The 18,565-nt window shown below is 42.6% G+C and overlaps 1 protein-coding gene across 2 annotated transcripts in view; it reads right to left on the bottom strand.

Annotated features, from left to right (window-relative positions):
* Nucleotides 1-18,565, bottom strand: part of slc8a1b (solute carrier family 8 member 1b) — a 133,303-nt gene that overhangs the window by 24,141 nt on the left and 90,597 nt on the right. Inside the window, exons 5-7 of one of the 2 annotated variants that reach the window (XM_010743188.3) lie at nucleotides 14,696-14,802; nucleotides 3,619-3,764; nucleotides 483-582 (exon numbers count right to left, since the gene is read on the bottom strand). In XM_010743188.3, coding sequence (XP_010741490.2) covers nucleotides 483-582; nucleotides 3,619-3,764; nucleotides 14,696-14,802 — 353 coding nt within the window. Of the gene's footprint in view, nucleotides 1-482; nucleotides 583-3,618; nucleotides 3,765-14,241; nucleotides 14,352-14,695; nucleotides 14,803-18,565 lie in introns of both variants that reach the window. The other variant, XM_019260587.2, reaches the window with a different exon arrangement.

The following is an 18,565-nucleotide window of genomic DNA, read 5'->3' as shown; positions in this document are numbered from 1 at the left end:
CATACTATCCCTGCCATATAAACACACACCAATCCATGTTCTTCTGTCATTGCGGAGGCTGAAACTCAATCACTCCCCCATCTGGTCGGTGTTTGCCTGTCCAAAACCATCATACCAGGCCAGTCCACTTTCCAGTAACCATTAAGAAACACACACACACACACATACACTTTATTCCATGGAACCATGAAATCACCCCACTTCATTTTACACACAGCCATTATTTGACGCAATCTGCATCATTAAAGCAGTAAACCGCACATGCACACAGGAGATTTCTGATACTTTTGGTTATATTGATTGCACAGAGAGGATTCAACTGTAAAACTGCAGCTGTTCATACCATAAAGAGTTCATATGCCACACACTAACACACACATCTGCTTCTTCAAACTAACCTTTTCAATCCGAAAAGTTTAACACCTGAACTATTAAATCTATAGACACACACACACACATGCATCTCTCTTCACCAGCCTTACCTGCGCTCACAGTGATGGCTTCGATGAACTGGTCTCTCCAGCTGTTGGTTCCTACCAGCAGAGCCAGGTTGGTCTTCTTTATCAGCTTGTCCACTGTGTTCTGCCAAAGAACAGATGAATACTGATAGTTAGGATGGGAGAAGCAGCCTGTTCACTGAGTGTTCAAGATGTTATGTCATTTCATAAAATCCGTCACTTGTGATAATTAGCCATTTGCCGTTCGTTTGGCACAGAAGAATCTCTGATGTCGGATGATGAAAGGAGTGACCGGCGAATGGAGAAGTCAGTTTATGCTCGAAATTTGGAGAAAAACTACTTGTACAATAACTACAGAGACATGTTTGTCTTCACCCTGCTGTTGTGGTTGTATTACAGTGACATAATGACATATTCAATCCCATTGACATCCTTTCCAACTTTACACGTTAAAGGTCCAGTGTGGAGGATCCATCCATTATCTGTAACCGCTTCTCCTTATCAGGGAGCTGGAGCCTATCCCAGCTGGCTTTGGGCGAGAGGAGCAAGTCACCAGCTCATCACAGGGCACATAGAGACAAACTGAAACCATTCACACTCACACCAGGAACCTTCTTGCTGTGAGTGCTAACCACCACCGTGCTGCGTCAATACTGCTCCCAATCCAAACGTACAGGAGAAATCAAGGTCGCTGTGAAACTCTATCTAAAGCGAGAGTGTGGTTTGGTTTCAGTTAGGTTCAACATGGTGGACTCTTTAGAAGAAGACCTGAAGACGGTAACAAAAACACACAACACAATTCTAATTTCCAGACTAATGAACACCTAATTATGAATATTATCTTCCATTTTTGCCAATAAATTACTCTGTAAATAACTTTAAGGGTGCAAAAAAAGATCGTATTCAACTCAGTGTCACGTAGTCCAGCTTAGTCCAATATGAAATATTCAGACTTCGGGCTTTTTGTTTTCATGACTGCACCATTCAGTCACATAACATAAATACTCAAGATGTCATGTGCGTCATTTCATGTAACATTTCCCCCAAAGCCAGGCATATTCTCTGGGATCTTTACTTACATCGAAAATAACATTTTGCGGGTTTGAAGATGTAATGACAGACTCCTCAGGGGATGAGGTTTAGGAGTCAAGAGTCCAATATTAATTCATCAATCATCATTAATTCAGTCTTCACTGTAGAGTTATTTTCTTCTGCACACTCCCCTTCTCCCTTCATCTCCTCCCCCTTTTTCTTCTTTCTTGCCTTCCTTTGTTCCCTTCCCTTATCTCCTCCATTCCTAGTATTTATATTTCTTTGTTGTTTTCTTCAAAAGGAAGAAACTATGACATGTTGAGATAACACACAGACACTCAGACTCATGCATGCACACACACACACACACACACATGGCACACTAATTAGCGCAGCGGTGGGGATCGCTCTCTCCTTTTCTCTCCACTTCAGAAGGAAACTGGGATGCTAATTGTGTTGAATTGAGCTTAAGGGTGTAAATAGTGCCTCGCTGCTGCTGTGAACACACACATGCACACACACACAACCCGGCTTTACTCGGCCTATTGTACGCAGGGTGTTTATTTAACCGAACTCAGCTAAGTTCTTGTAATATCGTCTTTCATTTTTACCTCCCTTGTTTTATTTCTCTTTTCCCCTCATCGGATAATTCCTTTAGACTCAGCTGGACTGGTGTGAAACACATATGTGCTAATGTATCCGTAACACATGCACATGCACATGTCAAACTCCTCGGGTGGGTCAATGTCACCAGTATGATGTGCTATAAACACCAGCTCAGGGCAACAAATGGACATCATAGACACAATGCTGACCCTGACACATAACTCATTGCACTAAATCTTTTTTTTTTCTCTCCTCCCATCTGGATTTATTTTATATAATACAAAATATCTTTCCCTTAAACGACTATAAATGTCGTACCTGGTCCTTCACCCTTGCATCTGTCACGATCGCTCATTATATGTACAAAGAAATCCATGACAGTCATCAGTCAATTTTTAAGACTTTTAAAAAGAGACCAACTTCTTTCTGATAAGTTCTGGACTTGGTCTGTTGTCTCCAGAACTGGCAGAACAGAGCCTCTGGATTAAAGGTGTACTCAGGCTGAGCGTGAAGTGAATTTCCGAGGCGATGGATCGACAATGGGCGATGTGAATTTGCCCAGAGCGACAGCGTGCTCCTTTCTTTTACAACCTCACTTCAAACAAGAGAAAGAAAAGAATTCACTTAGATTGCAAAGGAAACTTTCAACTTCCAAGTGAACTTTCTAGTAACGCAACTTTTCTTTATTCTCCTTCAGTCTGTTATGTCAGACACTCTCACGCTGTTGTATCCGCCAATGGGCAGCACTTCAGATGACTAAAGGATCTAATTCCACAATCACACACACACACACACTCACACACGATTTAATGTACAAAACTACTTGACAAAGTATAGCATCCTGTCAAGTGGCGAGCTATTACTGGGAGTTATTAACTGTCTGTCTAGAGTGAATGTGTAGGTGGACCGGCACCGAGGAACAGGCATTAGTACTCACACACACACACACACACACACACACACACACACACACTCACACACACAAAATGCAATGCATGGTAATTACATCCACGCTTGTCTTGAGAGTCTGCATAGGAGAGGGAGAGCAAGGACAGGACGCACACCCCATGATTACACAATTATTTCCTGAATGTACTGAAAAGGTGAGTGTGAGTGTGTTTACCATGTGAGGGGGGGCGATTTTGTTTTGTGTGTATCCATGTCGTCTGCGAACTTATAATGTTAATATTGTAGCTACTGCATTTAGAAAACAGTTTAGCTTGATGTTTCCATCCCCAGTAATGACGAATAGTGCTTGCTGGTGTGATTCAAGTGTGTTGGAACGGATTACCTTCAAATTATTCCAGAAACAAGGTGGCGTGCAGGTCGCCATAACAAGAAATTACTAAACATTTCATAGCTGTGTGTGAGGTCACTTGATTTGGTGGAGTTTAATGGAAAAAACTAAATGTACCCGAGCCAGTTTCCAAGACACACAGACCACACGATAACACACACTCACACGCAGTCTCTTCCAGATCAACTAACCTGAAACTTCCACACACAAACGCGCTCTCTTTACCTTAAACTCATATGACTCCTCTATGATGACCTCCAGTTTGACGTGGTCACCCAGCATCGGACGGCCCATTTCGGCGATGCGCCTCTCCTCTTCATCTTTTCCTGCCAGCGGCTCTTCTTCCTCCTCCTCTTCCTTCTTTTGATCCTCTGAAAACACCACAAGAACAACAACCGGGCAGCGGTGTTAGAGCAGGAACGCAGCAGGGCCAACTTGCCCTTATATCACTGCTGCTGCTTTCCAAGAAGTGAAAACAAACAATAAAAAGACAGATTATTAAATGTTAAGAAAAGATGGGCCAATAGGGGTTTTTGGTAATGTTGCAGGGTTTTGGGGTAATAATTAGAAAGCCAGAAGTTTCCGGGCAGAGAAAGTAGCTGAACAGAAAAGAAGAAAAATGACGCAGTTCCCAACAAAAGAAGTCCTTGTGACACGTTCCATCTGTTCGAAATTTCAACCAAGTCAAGTTTAAAGTATTAAAAATGTGTCCAGCAGCCTCAGTTGTTATGGACTCAATTCGAATGTATAATGACAGCAAGCCATGTTGCCTTCTGTGGTTTCAGCTCATATAATTAAGTTTGCACTGGTCAATAGCTGTAGTAGCATCTCTAGGTTGAAAACATACTTCCAGTTCCTCGACTGTCTCATTAGCCCTGTCTGTCTGTCTCTGTCCCTCACGCGACCTACTTCTCTTCATGGTGCATGTCAGTAATTGAGATTCACTGTACAGCCTGAACTGACTGCTGGGATCAAAGAAGAGAGAGAGAGAGCAAAAAAAAAAAGAGAGAAGCCATGATCTAATTTTCCACAGGGGAACGGTTATCCATGCAATTGCCTCCCATTATAGTGCAGTGCATTGTGGGTCAGCATCAGCTCATTGGTCATTTGTTCCCCTTGAGTTACAGCGTGGGGGCCTATAGCTCATTCACATACACACACACACAAACATGCAAATTTCCACCAGGAGCACTTTCGTCAAACTTTGTGACTCCATCATGAGCAAGAGGTGCAGTTTGGCGATGCGGCTTCCCGAAGGCAAGAAGAAAACAGAAGTCCTTAAAGTCCAGATGAATTTAAATTGAATAGTTTTATGGTGCAATAGCATATGCATCTGTTGTTGTTTTATATTTTTGAGGTTTTGGCTGCACAGCACAAGAGACCCTCGTTATCTTTCCTGTTAATGTGTCCTTCATAACATAACTCTTTATGTTTGACTTTAAACTGTATCAGTAATAAATCCATCCGTGCGGTTTAGGGTTTTGCAACACACAAAAAGCTGCACATGGTTGAAAAAGACTGTGCTGATTAAACGAGTTGCACTTTTCTTTGGCTACCGTACCAAATCAAAACAGAGCTGAATCAATAAACAGGCTCGCAGTTTGTTTTAAACGCAATTCGTCTCTCACTTCTGGCGTGTACAGTCGGTATGTACACGGTTATTAATCTTCAGGCTTTATCCACATTCACACAAATCAATATGGAGGATCAGAACAATCCAATCTAACACACACACACACACAATCGTGTTATGGAGTAAAAGTGAACTATTTAAACCAGATGGGGAGGCAACAGAAAGACATGCAGTGTAAATATTTAGACAATAACACACATATTGAGAATTTCTCTGCTAATAGACACACACACACACTCACATTACACGCTTCTCTGTGCCTGTGTCGCTAATGATTGATCTTTTTCTTTTAATGATAAACGATTAAAACACCTATTGGAACGTCCTGCTGTATGATGGGATGCACTGATGCAAAACGTATAGCATGATGACTCTCACGTGTCCTTCATGGTTTCATTTCAGTCACAGTGGACCTAATTTACACACACACACACACGCACAATTACACCATCACATATTGTGTAATGATGGTTTAATGAACTCAATTAACAGCCCAGACGATGCCTCATGTAGGATGAACATGACGGGGCAGTATCCTTGTTAGCTACCCTCCCTCTGTGTGTGTGTGTGTGTGTGTGTGTGTGTGTGTGTGTGTGTGTAAACGGCCCTGACAGAGGTTGGATGTTGCAGGGTAAGATGCTGCTTCCTGTCAAAGCTGCTGTCTGTACCATTTATCACTTTGATTTTTTTTTTCCACCTCTGGTGTCCTTCTTCTCTCTGCTCCTTTGCAGCTCAATTCAATTAAATACAACTGAATGTGTTTTTACTACACATACGCAGAAATACCGTCGACATCTAAACACACTGGGAATTCAGCAAATAAAGGATGAATGTGCCTTTTTTTCCCCCACGTTTACTTCTGTGTACATTCTATCTTTAAATATGTGGACAAAAATACGAGAAGGACATCTTCTTCTACTCTATCCCAAAATATCTGTCTCTTTGTTACATAACTGTTCCCGACCATTCTTCCTTAATCTTTATTTTCCTCTGCCATCTCATCCTCTTTGTCACTGCTCCTCCTCAGTATGAAAACCTCCCTCACGCTGTATTCATCCTTCACTCTCTGTCTTTCTCTGTAATTCCCTCTTTCCTGATATACAGTTTCAATCCAAATCCAAATGAGCTTCGGCGAAATGCCAGAGGAAACCCGACGAGGGGCGCATTACTTATTCTGTTAGCAACCCTGACAGCGTAGCTGCCAAGTTAATACAGCTGCCTTGTTATTTTCACCGCGAACGAATGAGTACACGCGGGGACAATTGGTAGCATCTCTCTCCCAGCAGAAGTTTCATTGATTCTTTCTGAACCTTTCTGCCACCAACAGCAAATGAGGACTATTAATTATTTTTCCACAGAAAGCATCTTGTTGTTTTGGGTCAAACATCTAATATCCTGGTCTTCACCCTGATGAGCTAATTTGGACTTAAAAATCACAAAATCATTAGAAAGTCATTCACCGCAGTGAATCATTACAAAGCGAGGCTTCCAAGTCTTAAACTCTCTGTACCCTGCGAGGAAACTGTGTGTCACATATTCTATATATGCAAGTGGCTGCTTGGAATAATTAGATTAGAGGCAATGATTCAAAAGCCAGTTTACACAGTTTAAAATGTTTGTTGGATGGTTGCGTGGCACCTGTCTGGCATTAAAACTGAGGGGCGGTGTCCAACGTTTACAGCATGGCACATGCCGCACACTGAAATGTTTGATTCTTTAAGTTTCTTTAGTAAGTTTAGCACGTCTGTCTATCTGTCTGGAGGACTTATCGAACAATGTGTGGATATTTACTGACCCACCGTGCGCAGCAGTGTGCACGCGTGCTTTCACACCTTGTCGTGCTCCGACAGAGTCCCTAGTTGCACAGCCGTGATGGAAGACGACAGGGAGACAGGGAGAAAAGAAGAGAGGACGGAGAGACTCTCTATATAGGTGGAGGAGAGGATTTTAACACCCTGTCATGTCTGATGGATTCGGGTTCCATCAGAGGAGGCAGAAGAGGACGAGGGAACGGTAAGAAGGAAGGGGTGATGTCTTTGCAAACTGTCAACATGTAAAGACAGGGAGAGGAGTAGAGGGGAGAAACTTCTGCACTGTGTCAAGCATGAGACGAGCAGATGGGAGGGAGGGAGAAGACAAGGGGGGAGACAGGAGGAGACGCTGTCTTTGATGGGATCTAACAGTACAGCAGGGGACGGAGGAAGAAGAAGGAGCTGATACTCCGTCACACTTTTGGAGAGTCCCATAGGAGGAGACAGAATAGGAGTGGGCGGAGAAAACACAAATGGAACTTTTACTGAGTCTTGTTTGTGCACAGGGGAGGAGAGAGGAGAGGAGGAGAGAGGGAGGAGAGGTCAAAGTGATGCAGAGGAGATACACCTAAACTACAGCAGCAGATATGTGTGGAGAGAAACTCAACACCATCTTTATCACATTATCTTACCTATCATATCGGCCGTTGGAAATCAAAGCATGACTAAACGCTTTTATGGTTTTCCAGGCTACAGATATTCACGGAAAGATTGTTGTCTATCGATAGACTTGTCACAAGATAAATGTACTTTATTAACATTTAACCAAAAGCACAACTCTCCCCCTAACCTTTTATAATAATGCATCAAAGGAAAATGTGAAAATAATGCGACTGTGCCGAGTTTCAGCTCATTATTGTAGCTGTTGCAGCTCAGCTGTTCTGTTTCATTTTCACCGCTCTCTCTTAATGTCGCTCTCATCGGCAGCAGGCAGATGTTTTTTAGTGAAGAAGCTCTAAAAACCCCACGGTGCGCTGTCTGCTACAGTAGAGAGGAGCTGGTGAACGTAACAGACGATCTAAATATTCCCCTCAGTGGTCGGTAGAGATCAAAAGTAAAAGTGACCAGAAACCGACTCTAAATGGATGATTATGTCGCTCTTTACCAGATGGATGTGTAAATAAGCTCAGATTAAAAGCTGATGAAATGTCAGCGTTGTGTTCGCAACTTTTCCTTCAGCTATGAAAGCGGTTATGTTTCCCTAAAAATGCATTCAGCAAAAGAAATTAGTGGTATGAAAATATATAAAAGTAATGTAAGCCGAAGAGAGAAGTGAGAGGAGGGTGACGAGGAGCAGAAGCCTTCTGGAGGAGTGGAGGGATGAAGAGGTATGAAAAGATGGAAGAGAACGTAGAGGAGGAGTAGGAGGAAGAGAAGGAGGAAGAGGAGGTGGAAGAAGAGCAGAAAAACAGGAAGAAGGGGAGATAGAGGGAGGAGGAGACGATGAACTCTGTTAATCTAAAATCTATCTCATGTGACATCATCTACTTTGTAAATGACCCTGTATTAACACTTTTATTCATTATAACAATAATTTATCTGAATAAACAAACAACAATTACATTAATTTCCAATGATCATCACTCATTGCTGAAGTAAATGTTACTTGTGTCTGCATGTTACTGTAATGAGGATGCAAATAAATTCATTTACATGTGTGATTATTCGTACTGATTAATGACGGACTTAATGATACTGTTTCTAATGTTGCTTACCACCGTAAACATCACAACAGAGGGTCCGACGAGTTTGTACATGACAGATGTTTTGTGCATTCTCATTAAATATGGAGAGCCTTGGTTAGTGCAAACATGAAGACCCTCATGTCTCCCATTAATTTATTTTATTTATGTTGTTCTGGCACACACACACACACAGTCTTAATAGCATGATAATTATTTTATGTACTGTTGCACGACAAGGAGGATTAGAGGAGACGCCATTGCTGTCAGACATTTATTCACATGCAGGCAGATCTGTGTGATTACTCTATGCTGTGTGTGTCCGTGCACGTTTGATACTGTGTGTGTGTGTGTGCGTATTAGGACATGAGGTCATCACCCTCTGCAGGGCGCATGTGTTTTCAGCTGGTTTCTATCTCTGCACCGTCTCTGACTGACGGAGGTTCACGGGCTGCGGTGAACTCTCCTCTGCCTCCCGCTGTCCCCGAGGCTTCTCTGGACCAAATTTAAGAACCTGCAATATCACATGGGTCATCTGTAAAACTGCTACAGCCTGCAGCCAATTCAGCTTTTAACTCCAGAAAAAGACGCGTTTGAGGGAAATCCAGAGATGCGTTTTTTGAATCCTCGGCAACACTGTTAGATGACTGGATATCCGTCTCTACCTGCAAATATTTAATATCCAGCCCCACCTGCACAAACAAACAAAAGCCGCATACAGGTTCACACCTGCTCTCTGGAGGCTGCTGAAAGGCGTTCTAGGACACGGAGAAACACTCTGCCAGAAATAGGGGATGAAATAGGTTAATGGAAAAGTAAATCAAAAGCTTTTTCCATTCTCTCCTGAACAAACGGGAACTCTATCATGAATTATTTGTGATCAAATTTACTTTAAAATGATACAAATGCTTTGAACTAGCGGGAACTACTTTCCCCTGTTTTCCCCTGGAGCTGAAACCAAAAAAAAAACAAAGGGATGCCTTGACTAGCACTTGGTACATTTGTTTGGGGAAAAAAATGAAGCTTTAATAGCTGTCAAACTTTTCAAAAAGGCACTGAACCCTCTACCTGCTGCGTCTCTGCATAATGGAAATGCAAATTTTAAGCTGCATGATATCACGTAAGCAGCAGCAGCTGTCGACTGTACGTGCAGTGCTGCAGTATCAGTGATAGACACCTTTCCAGAGACAACAGTACTGACTGAACTTCACTGAATGTTTTCCCCTCCCATCTTTCTAACTGCAACTCCTTATATCAGCAAATGTCACATCCGGCACTTGTGTAGGCAGTACATTAATCCCGTCAAGCTCTGTTGCTTACAGTGAAATGAAGCGATGCAAATGAAATAAGAAAAAAAATTAAATAAAAAATATCGCTTTTTTTTATCACTAGCTCAGAGGCACTCCTTTAAAATGTGAAATTAGAAGATGAAACATAATCATGCTGTAATCCCATAATAATAACTGACTCTGTTTTGTCTCTATTACGCTCGCAGAATGTTAAAGCCGTTTCCTGGATTTTATGTCTGAAGCTACAACTCGTGCATTAATTAAAACTTTTGGTAGAGGTTTCTCGCTGCAGTCTCTGGAGCACGATGCTTAAAATCCTATTTGAAATACGTGGGATTGTGCCAAAACGCATAGAGAAAATTAACTATGTACAAGAGTGTCTCTGCAGCGCTCCCTGTCAGGGGATAGTTAACATGCTGAACAGCCTCTGTAAACACTAACGAACACTGGGAACAGAAAAACATGAAAAACCCAAATCTCAGCTGGAACACTTATTGTCGTCGTATCAGTTTGCAGATTTATCTGTTTGAAAACGCAAATATGTTTTGGGGAAATATCTCAGTGTTAACAACTAATGCTAACACACCTCACATATGAACATAGAGCAGATCATTAAGTAGTTGGGTCCAGCAGTTTTTAATGCAACCAGGTGAGTACTATTATTTTTTAATAAAAGGATAAAAATCTCCAAAACTGATGAAAAATATGTCAAAAAGGTTTGTGTAGGAGTGTTTCCTGGACTCTTTGGATACGGACACAAGAATCACTTGAAATTAAAATGCATTTATTGTCACAGTATGATCTAACTCTACACTTTTCTTGTGATTTTTGTGATGAAATAATGATAATAATTAATAATCCATCCATTTCCTGCAACCTTTTATCCTTATCAGGGTCACAGGTGGGGTGGAGCTGATCTCAGCTGACGTTGGGCACGAGGTGGGGTAACCCTGGCTGACAGTCGACCATTCACACTTGCGTATAGTCACCAAATAAATGGTTCACGCACTGAACTCATCCCATTTCCATATCTCAAGTACTTAAACACACCTTATCTGTTCGCTCCCTCTTTGATTCCTCTTCTCATTCATTCAAACACAAGAACCACGAAGCTCTAATACACAGAAACGCAGCGAGATGGTTCCCCAACCCAGAGTCTTAACTCCCTCCTGGTTCCCTCCTGGTTCCCTCTTGTCTTCCCTGCCACCAGCCAACACCAACCTCAAAACTCCTCCATCTACCAAGACCTCGATTTCTCCTCTCACCCCTCCATCCCTCCTATAACCTGCAATAAACCCGTCTAAACTTAAATATTAAGAGTTTACGCTTCTTGTGTCTAAACCATTCATTTTGATGAATGAGTTTTGTCCACCAAAGGAAATCAGAGTAACATTTTTCTTTACAAATAACTGAAAATTTGAGTGGCACAACTTCCTCCAAGCCTCTGGATAGTGAGGGTCTATCATGAAACACACATACAGTACAGATGATAGAAACACATGTAGACACACACAGTCATGGGCGTGCAGGGCCAATTTAGCACAGAGGGAACCATAAAAAACAACTGCAGCCCCTAAACTGTGTGTGTTTATGTGTGTGTGTTTATGTGTGTGTGTGTGTGTGTGTGTGTATCCCGGAGGTGTGTTTGATCCCCTGACTGTGATAATGTGATATCCAGCCTTTGTCTTTGATCCCCTCATCACTATAAACACCGCTGATGCCTAGTAAACACACGGCGCTGCCATTAACACACTGATAACACTGCTCTGTGTGTGTGTGTGTGTGTGTGAGACAGAGATAGAGCTACTTTTAATGAGTGTACCCAGTAGAGTTAAAGTGAGTTTAAGGACATAAAAGCCCCTTTAGATACCGACCTGAAAAGACTGTGCTGGGCTGGTTTACCGCCTCACATTAACATGCGTTTGGTTTGTGGGTCATTTCACTTAAAACGTTAATGTTCCCTAAAACACGAAGCGCTATTTGTTTCATAGTTAATATAAAAAAATATATTGCTGAAATTTGTTTGCGTGTTTGAAAGGCAATAAATAATGAGTGGAAAACGGCCGTGTCTTCACAACGCTGTTTTACATTAGAGCGTAATAGAAATGGAGGGAGATGAGTAGCTTGGACGGGATAATGGATTAACAGTGGAAAACAGATGTGTCATGTCATGACACACACACACACACACACACACATCTAAAACACAGTCCAGTGAAAACACATCCACATCCCGCCAAGTGCTTCTTCACATTTTAAAAATCAGTGAATCATTAATTCAGAGAAATAAATAAATAAATAAATAAAATGTAGTGTATACAGTACTGTAATAATATAGGATATACAATAAAGAAAGGAGACAATGGACACCTGGTCAAATTTAAACTGTCTTCACTGTCCTAATTCCTCTGAATCCTACAATTTATTTGACTGTTGAAGGTTTTATGAACTCCTTGAAGACGACGTGAGACTGCATCACTCTTTAAATTATGATTTCAGGTCCTTTAACTTTGTGGACTTAACTCCTTCCTCTAAGTTTGAACTGTTGCCAGTGCTTCCTCTACATTATATTCATTCAGTAGCGGCGCGGGACATCTACGTAAAAGTTAACGTTCAGGTTTATACACGTTAGAGTAGAGAGTAGCGTAGGCAGCGTAACGTTAACGTAACATAGACGAGTAGCTGTAGCTCCTTATGGCAGTGTGCAACAAGTGAGCGGGCAGAAAAAGTGATGGTGAAGTGGTGAAGTGGTGCTCCAGAGGAAAGAGGAGAGGAGCAGAGAGAGGAGTGAGGAAAGGAGCAAGGAGAGGTATGAGGAGCAGGACCTAGAGACTTTTCCACACTGAATATAATTAATCTTAATAGAATTCATTATTAATTGATTTCTGGCCTCGCCCTCATGATTTGTATTTCTTGTATTTCTGAGAACAGACTACAGGGAGAGCTCCACTACAGAAGAGCACGTATATATGTGTACATTATATATACATAGATGTGAACACTTTGAAGAGGGCGCTGACATTTTCAAACGCCAGCAGAGAACAGATCTCGTTGCATAAAAAGCTATCGAGGAGAGGAAGAAGGGCAGAGGGAAAGGAGGAAGGGAGAAGACAGGAGAGGACAGGTGTGATTCCCACTGAGTTTTCTGTACAGACCTCTGAGGAGAAGCAGAGGAAGAAAAGCGGAGGAAAAAAAAAGGGCAAAGAAAGGGAGCAGCAGATCGGCTCCAGTCTGTGTTCAATCTGAATCCCAAATCAACAGGCCTGTTCAAACAGAAGCGATTAGGGAGCAGCGCTGCGTTTTGTCACTTAAGAAAAATGGCATAAGGGCGTGCGAGCGAAGCTTTGATTTCATTTCTTGTAGCGTTGCCAGCTCCAAAGTGGCTTTTTTTGTCTCGCCAACTTTAAAGTGCACTTGTCCCGGCTATCATATTAGGCTGTGCATAAAATTGCATGATGATGGATATCACACCTAGTCTGTGACGTCCTCTCATCAGTAAAAGCCTAGCTGAGATTTTCTGTGCTGCACTTCCCAGAGATCACGCATCAATTTTTCTTCAGATCTTATTGAAGTTTTAGTTGAACTGAACCGACTCCCAATTCTATACCACATACTGTATACTGTATACTATTTAAAATCTTCTTGACCAATGGAAAGATGTTTCATTATGTCATGTATGCAGGATAGAAAGCTTTGGATGGATAATGTTTTGAGTTTTGATTCAAGGATATGTCATTAACCTGGAATATCCTAATATCAATCTAAAGAGTTAAATATCTTTGATTAGGCCAATGTGCTATGTGGAAACACGTAGGACGGCCTTTCTATTGCAACTTAGGTGGACATCAACCAGAGACTCGAGGCTCTGAACCACCCACACATTAGTTCACTGCTGACTGTGTTAACATGGATTTTATTAGTTTATTTTGTAAATTAGTTTCTGAAAAAACAGTATGTAAGAAATGAACGCACTGAACGGTACATCGTACAATATATGTGCTAATCTCGATCAAAGTGTCAAACTTAAAGTGACATCAAAATGTGATATTTTGGCTTTCTGAAGCGTTTCTGGAACTATTTTATCACCATTCACGGGATGTTTTCACATGTTTTAGCTTTGACAGGCTCCTCCATATTCAAAACGTGCTTTGAACTAGTATGTATTATGAAATTGGGAGGCAGTTATAATCTGTGCAGCTAACAGAACAAGTCTTTCATTACGAATTATTGCTGCGCTTGGGGCGGTCGGTAGCGTAGTGGGTTGTGCGGCCGCCCCGTGTGTAGAGGCTGCAGTCCTCGCTGCAGCTGGCCCCGGTTCGAATTAATGCTGCGCTTTATGAACGAGTGACAAAAAGTTCTGTGATTGGCCTTGTTGATTTAGGATTCTCAAAAACCTCATCAGCTGGATTCTCAGTGCTGATTGGCTGTCACACCTGTCCATTCCTTCCCGTTGCGTCTCCATTCGGGGTTTTCAAGCAGAAGGTAGAAGGAGGACTGCTTATTGTACTCCTCCCGGTCTAAGATCCTAATGGTTATGGTCTTCCTGTATGGGACAAACACGTACACACACACACATAGAGGGAGGTGGTGAATGCATGCATGGTAAACAAACAGCAGGTATGCACACATATACACACACACACACATATATACGCGTGGGCGGAGTGGTGGATGAGGTGAGAGGAGCTGATCCACAACCTGCTGCATGTTCACTGTCGGATTAAGGACACATGAGGAGGCACAGTAAGAAGACAGAGAGGAACATTTAAATCAAAATCTCCTCCCGTGTGCCTCCGTGTGTCGAGAACATGCAGCCTCCGTGGACACTGCGGCGGACGCTCTGGGGTCAACGTTCACAGGGTCACGAGGGACGAGCCCCGTCCTGACCTTTGGTGTCGTTGCTCTCCACCAGGCGAGGCTCTCCGATCTCCACGTAGAAGGTTTTGTTCTTCTCGTACTCCTCGTCGTCGATGACTTTCACCTTGATGGTTTTGCTGAGGAGGAGGGACGAGGAAGGGGGGGAAGGAAGGAAAAGAGAAGGAGGGGAGAAGAGAAGGCAGAAAAAAGTGAGGATAGGACAGGCTGGAAACTGGAAAACCGAGAGGAAACAGGAAAGAGCAACTTCTGGTTTTTCCCACAAGCATCTTTCTTTTCCATTTTCAATACCTCCTACAGCGTTACTGCTGCCGCTTCTCGAGCCAGTTTACCTTCACGTCTGCTAAAAGTTTGTCCACTTCATCTAACTATTGCATCTGATGTCTGTGATTTTATCCGAGCGGCTCACATTAGTCTGACAAGATTGAGCGGATAAACTTCTCGCTCTGCCAGCCTGCGGTCCTGATCAAGGATCAGTTCAATCTTCCGCTCCAGCCTGATATCAACCTGTTTTTATTTTTTTTTATTTTTTTTCAGAAACGTTATCACTTGCATGCTAAAAGCTAAACGAAGTGGCTACAGAGTTTATCAACTCTATTAGTCATTTTGACAGGTAATCAATCAGGAATCACAATGACGAATTTGGCTCGTGCAACCAAGAAACTTTTAGCATGCTGCAATCTCAGCCTCAGAGCACAAGACGATATAATCTGAACTGTTTAAGTCTGAATGTGTGCCATTTCTTAAAAGCTAAATATATAAACCATCTTCTCCTGTGATGCCTGTGGGAAACCAGAACAAATTCGCCATCAATTCAGCCAATCCAATCATTTCATTTTCATGAAACGCTACTGTAAAAAGGTTGTGATAAGCAGCCTTTACGGATCAACTAAAAAGTAGCACTTTGGCAGATGAGTTCTTTTCACATTGTTGGCTGAATTCAAAGTGAACGGACATGTGATGACTTCAGAGTTGAACAGATAAGCATTTAGACAAGTTCGAGACGTTAGAAGAAGAAGAATCATCGAAGACGGGATGCAATTTAAAGGAGAGACTGAGCGGGAAAAGAACAATGAAGGGAGGAGCGATGAAAAACATGACTGCTGCTGCGATGAAAACCCTCAACAGGACGCAGCGGAGATAAACCAGTTTGTGATTTAAGCCGGGAGAAATCAGTGGAATTATCAGAACAAACATGCCGGTATACCACAGCTGAAACCAGGTCTATCCAACAACTCGTTGAGATGTAATATATCACGACAATCTGCACCACAAGCCAAAGTCTCATCTCTCACACACAAACTGTAGATATCCATGACTGTAGACCTTTCAATCTCTGATTAACTGAACAGCAATAAACCAGCCTGTAAACTCTAACATGTCGATGAACAAAGACAAGCCAATGATTTCTTTCTGTGAAGCCGAGCAGCTCCTTATTATTGACCAACCGGTACGGTTCAGTATGGAGAGAACGAGCGTGGCTGTGTGTATTTATTGTGGCAACTTGGTCTCGGTCATATTTGGTAGGGGAAGCTAATATCTAAGGGTCACGGCGCTGTGGAGCGGGGATGCAATGTGTGTGTATACAGTAAGTGTGTGAGTGAGTGCCTGCAGGGCCTGTGTGTATAGGTGTGAATGTGTGTGTTTATCTGTGTTTCCAGTCTGGAACAAAAGCCATATTCTGCTCTAAATCCAGCTTATATAAGCCATTATCTCCGATCACAGGCCTGCAACCTGCTTTGAATCGACACTCTGTTAACTGAGCAGCTATTTGAGTAAAGAGAGAGTAAAGCAAAGAGCTCATATACCGTCACTTCAAACACGCACACACACACACACACACACACATATCTGTCTCTATCATACAATTTGCACCGGTGCACAAAGGATTCAGGAGCTTTCAATCCATTTTTCGGAAACTGCTCATCCTCATCAGGGCCGCGGAGGGGGGCCTGGAGCCTATCAAGGCTGACACTGGGAGGAGAGGTGGGATGTGCCACCCTGGAAGTCACCAGCTCATCACAGGACACAAAACAACCGTTCACACCTACAATATGGAGTCACCAGTTAACTGCATGTCTTTGGACTGTGGGGGGAGACGACATGCAAACTCCACACAGAAAAGTGTAAATTACAAGGAAATGTCCAGCATTCAAACGTGGCTACTTGAGTAGAAGTACATTACATTTGAAGAATAAAGCACAGTACCCAAACTTGTACTTGGGTATTATACGTAAATGAATCTACATTTGTACTTCCTGCCACTGACAGCCTCGCCATCTGCAGCATGCCTCATTAAAGCAGCCCGCTAATCAGGTTAATCTATCAGCTTCATATGCAAACCAACACACACACACACACACACACACAAATGTCAGGGGGTTAACTCATTACCCTAAAAGGGATTAACCCATCTATCACTGTCCTATAACAGCAGATGGAGAGCAGTTTTCACCTTCTGGCCTTGAGGAGCTCAGGACCAACAGGTTGTTAGTTAACTCTCGCACGGCTTCTTGAGAAGTGGTGGAGTATAACCTTGCCCTGGCCTCGAGGTGGCGCTCTTGAGTAAGGCACTTAACCTCCCCATTGATGGAGTGGAGTGGAGGGGCTCTGGGAATAGCAGTGTTCATGTTCCCACTGGGAGTATAATTACTGTTACTGCTATTTAAATTATTATAAGGTCTGTTACCAATGTAGCAGACGGATCATTTTTATGAGTTTGGATATTTTTCATGCGGTTTCTGTTTCACATTTGTATGCAACATACAAAGTCCACTGATTGGCTGCTTCTCTGAGCGTGTGTCCACTCGCCTCTTCATTTGGCACCCACGTTACAATCAAAGCTCTCATTAAGTCCACAGCAGCCCCCCCATAACTCTCAGGTCAGCGGAGGAAAAACGACGGCGGACTACGAATCAAGCAAGGCTTGTTAAAAAATTACAACACCAAATTGCTGAATCGCGGAGACTTGAAGTACTTTCAGATGGCAAGAGTGACTTTTAAAGCCTTTTTTTACAAATTACAGACATGGCAGGAACATCCACAGGATTGAGAACACAGATGACAGACGGGCCCAAAGCAGCACCAGCACCATGTGTAAATGGGATTTTGGCTTGAATGTCCAAAGCAAATCAGCTTCAGAACAAATGTTTTTGTATCATTAACCTAATTTATCAAAAGCCTGCGAAAAAGGATTTGATCGGATAATAAACTGTGTGATTTAAACTCTCCATAAATGTGTAAAAATGACAATGAATCAACTTTTGCGGTGACAGACTGTGGGCTGGGCTGGGATCTGGAATGGTGACTCCTCTGTTGAAGCTGGCAAACTTCACAGATGACCAACTCGCTGGAAAAACACACACACACACATTCTTACACACACATTCTTGTTACAGTCAAACCAGTACACCCAGACAATGAACTGGACTTTGAATCATCTTCATCTACACCCCTCTTTTCTCTCTCTCTCTCTCTTTTCTGCACTCAAATATGTAACACACACACACACACAGACACACACATGCACTTCCCTCCACATGACAAACACGCTGGCTGTACACTACGCTGTCCTGTTACCATAGCAACGCAATGTTTGGGTAACCAACAGGGGTGGAGAAGATTGTTTCCAGACCAATGATGTGCGTGTTTGTGTGTGTGTGCGCGTGCGCGTGTGTTTGAGAGAGCGAAGTCGCACACTGTGCGCACACGACGCTGATATGTATGTGTCACCGTATATATACACATATCTGTGTGTGTGTGTGTGTGTGTGTGTATAATAATGTGTGCGAGGGACACTGTTTGCAGTTAGCCGTGCCTCTTTGCGTGTCTGTATTCAATCACGTTTTAATCTAGAGACCGCATGGGCAGTGTGAACAAATG

The sequence above is a fragment of the Larimichthys crocea genome, chromosome III (genome assembly GCF_000972845.2).
Source record: "Larimichthys crocea isolate SSNF chromosome III, L_crocea_2.0, whole genome shotgun sequence".
Lineage (NCBI taxonomy): Eukaryota > Metazoa > Chordata > Actinopteri > Sciaenidae > Larimichthys > Larimichthys crocea.
Note: the sequence above shows the minus strand (reverse complement) of the source record. Positions and strands in the feature narration are given on the sequence as shown.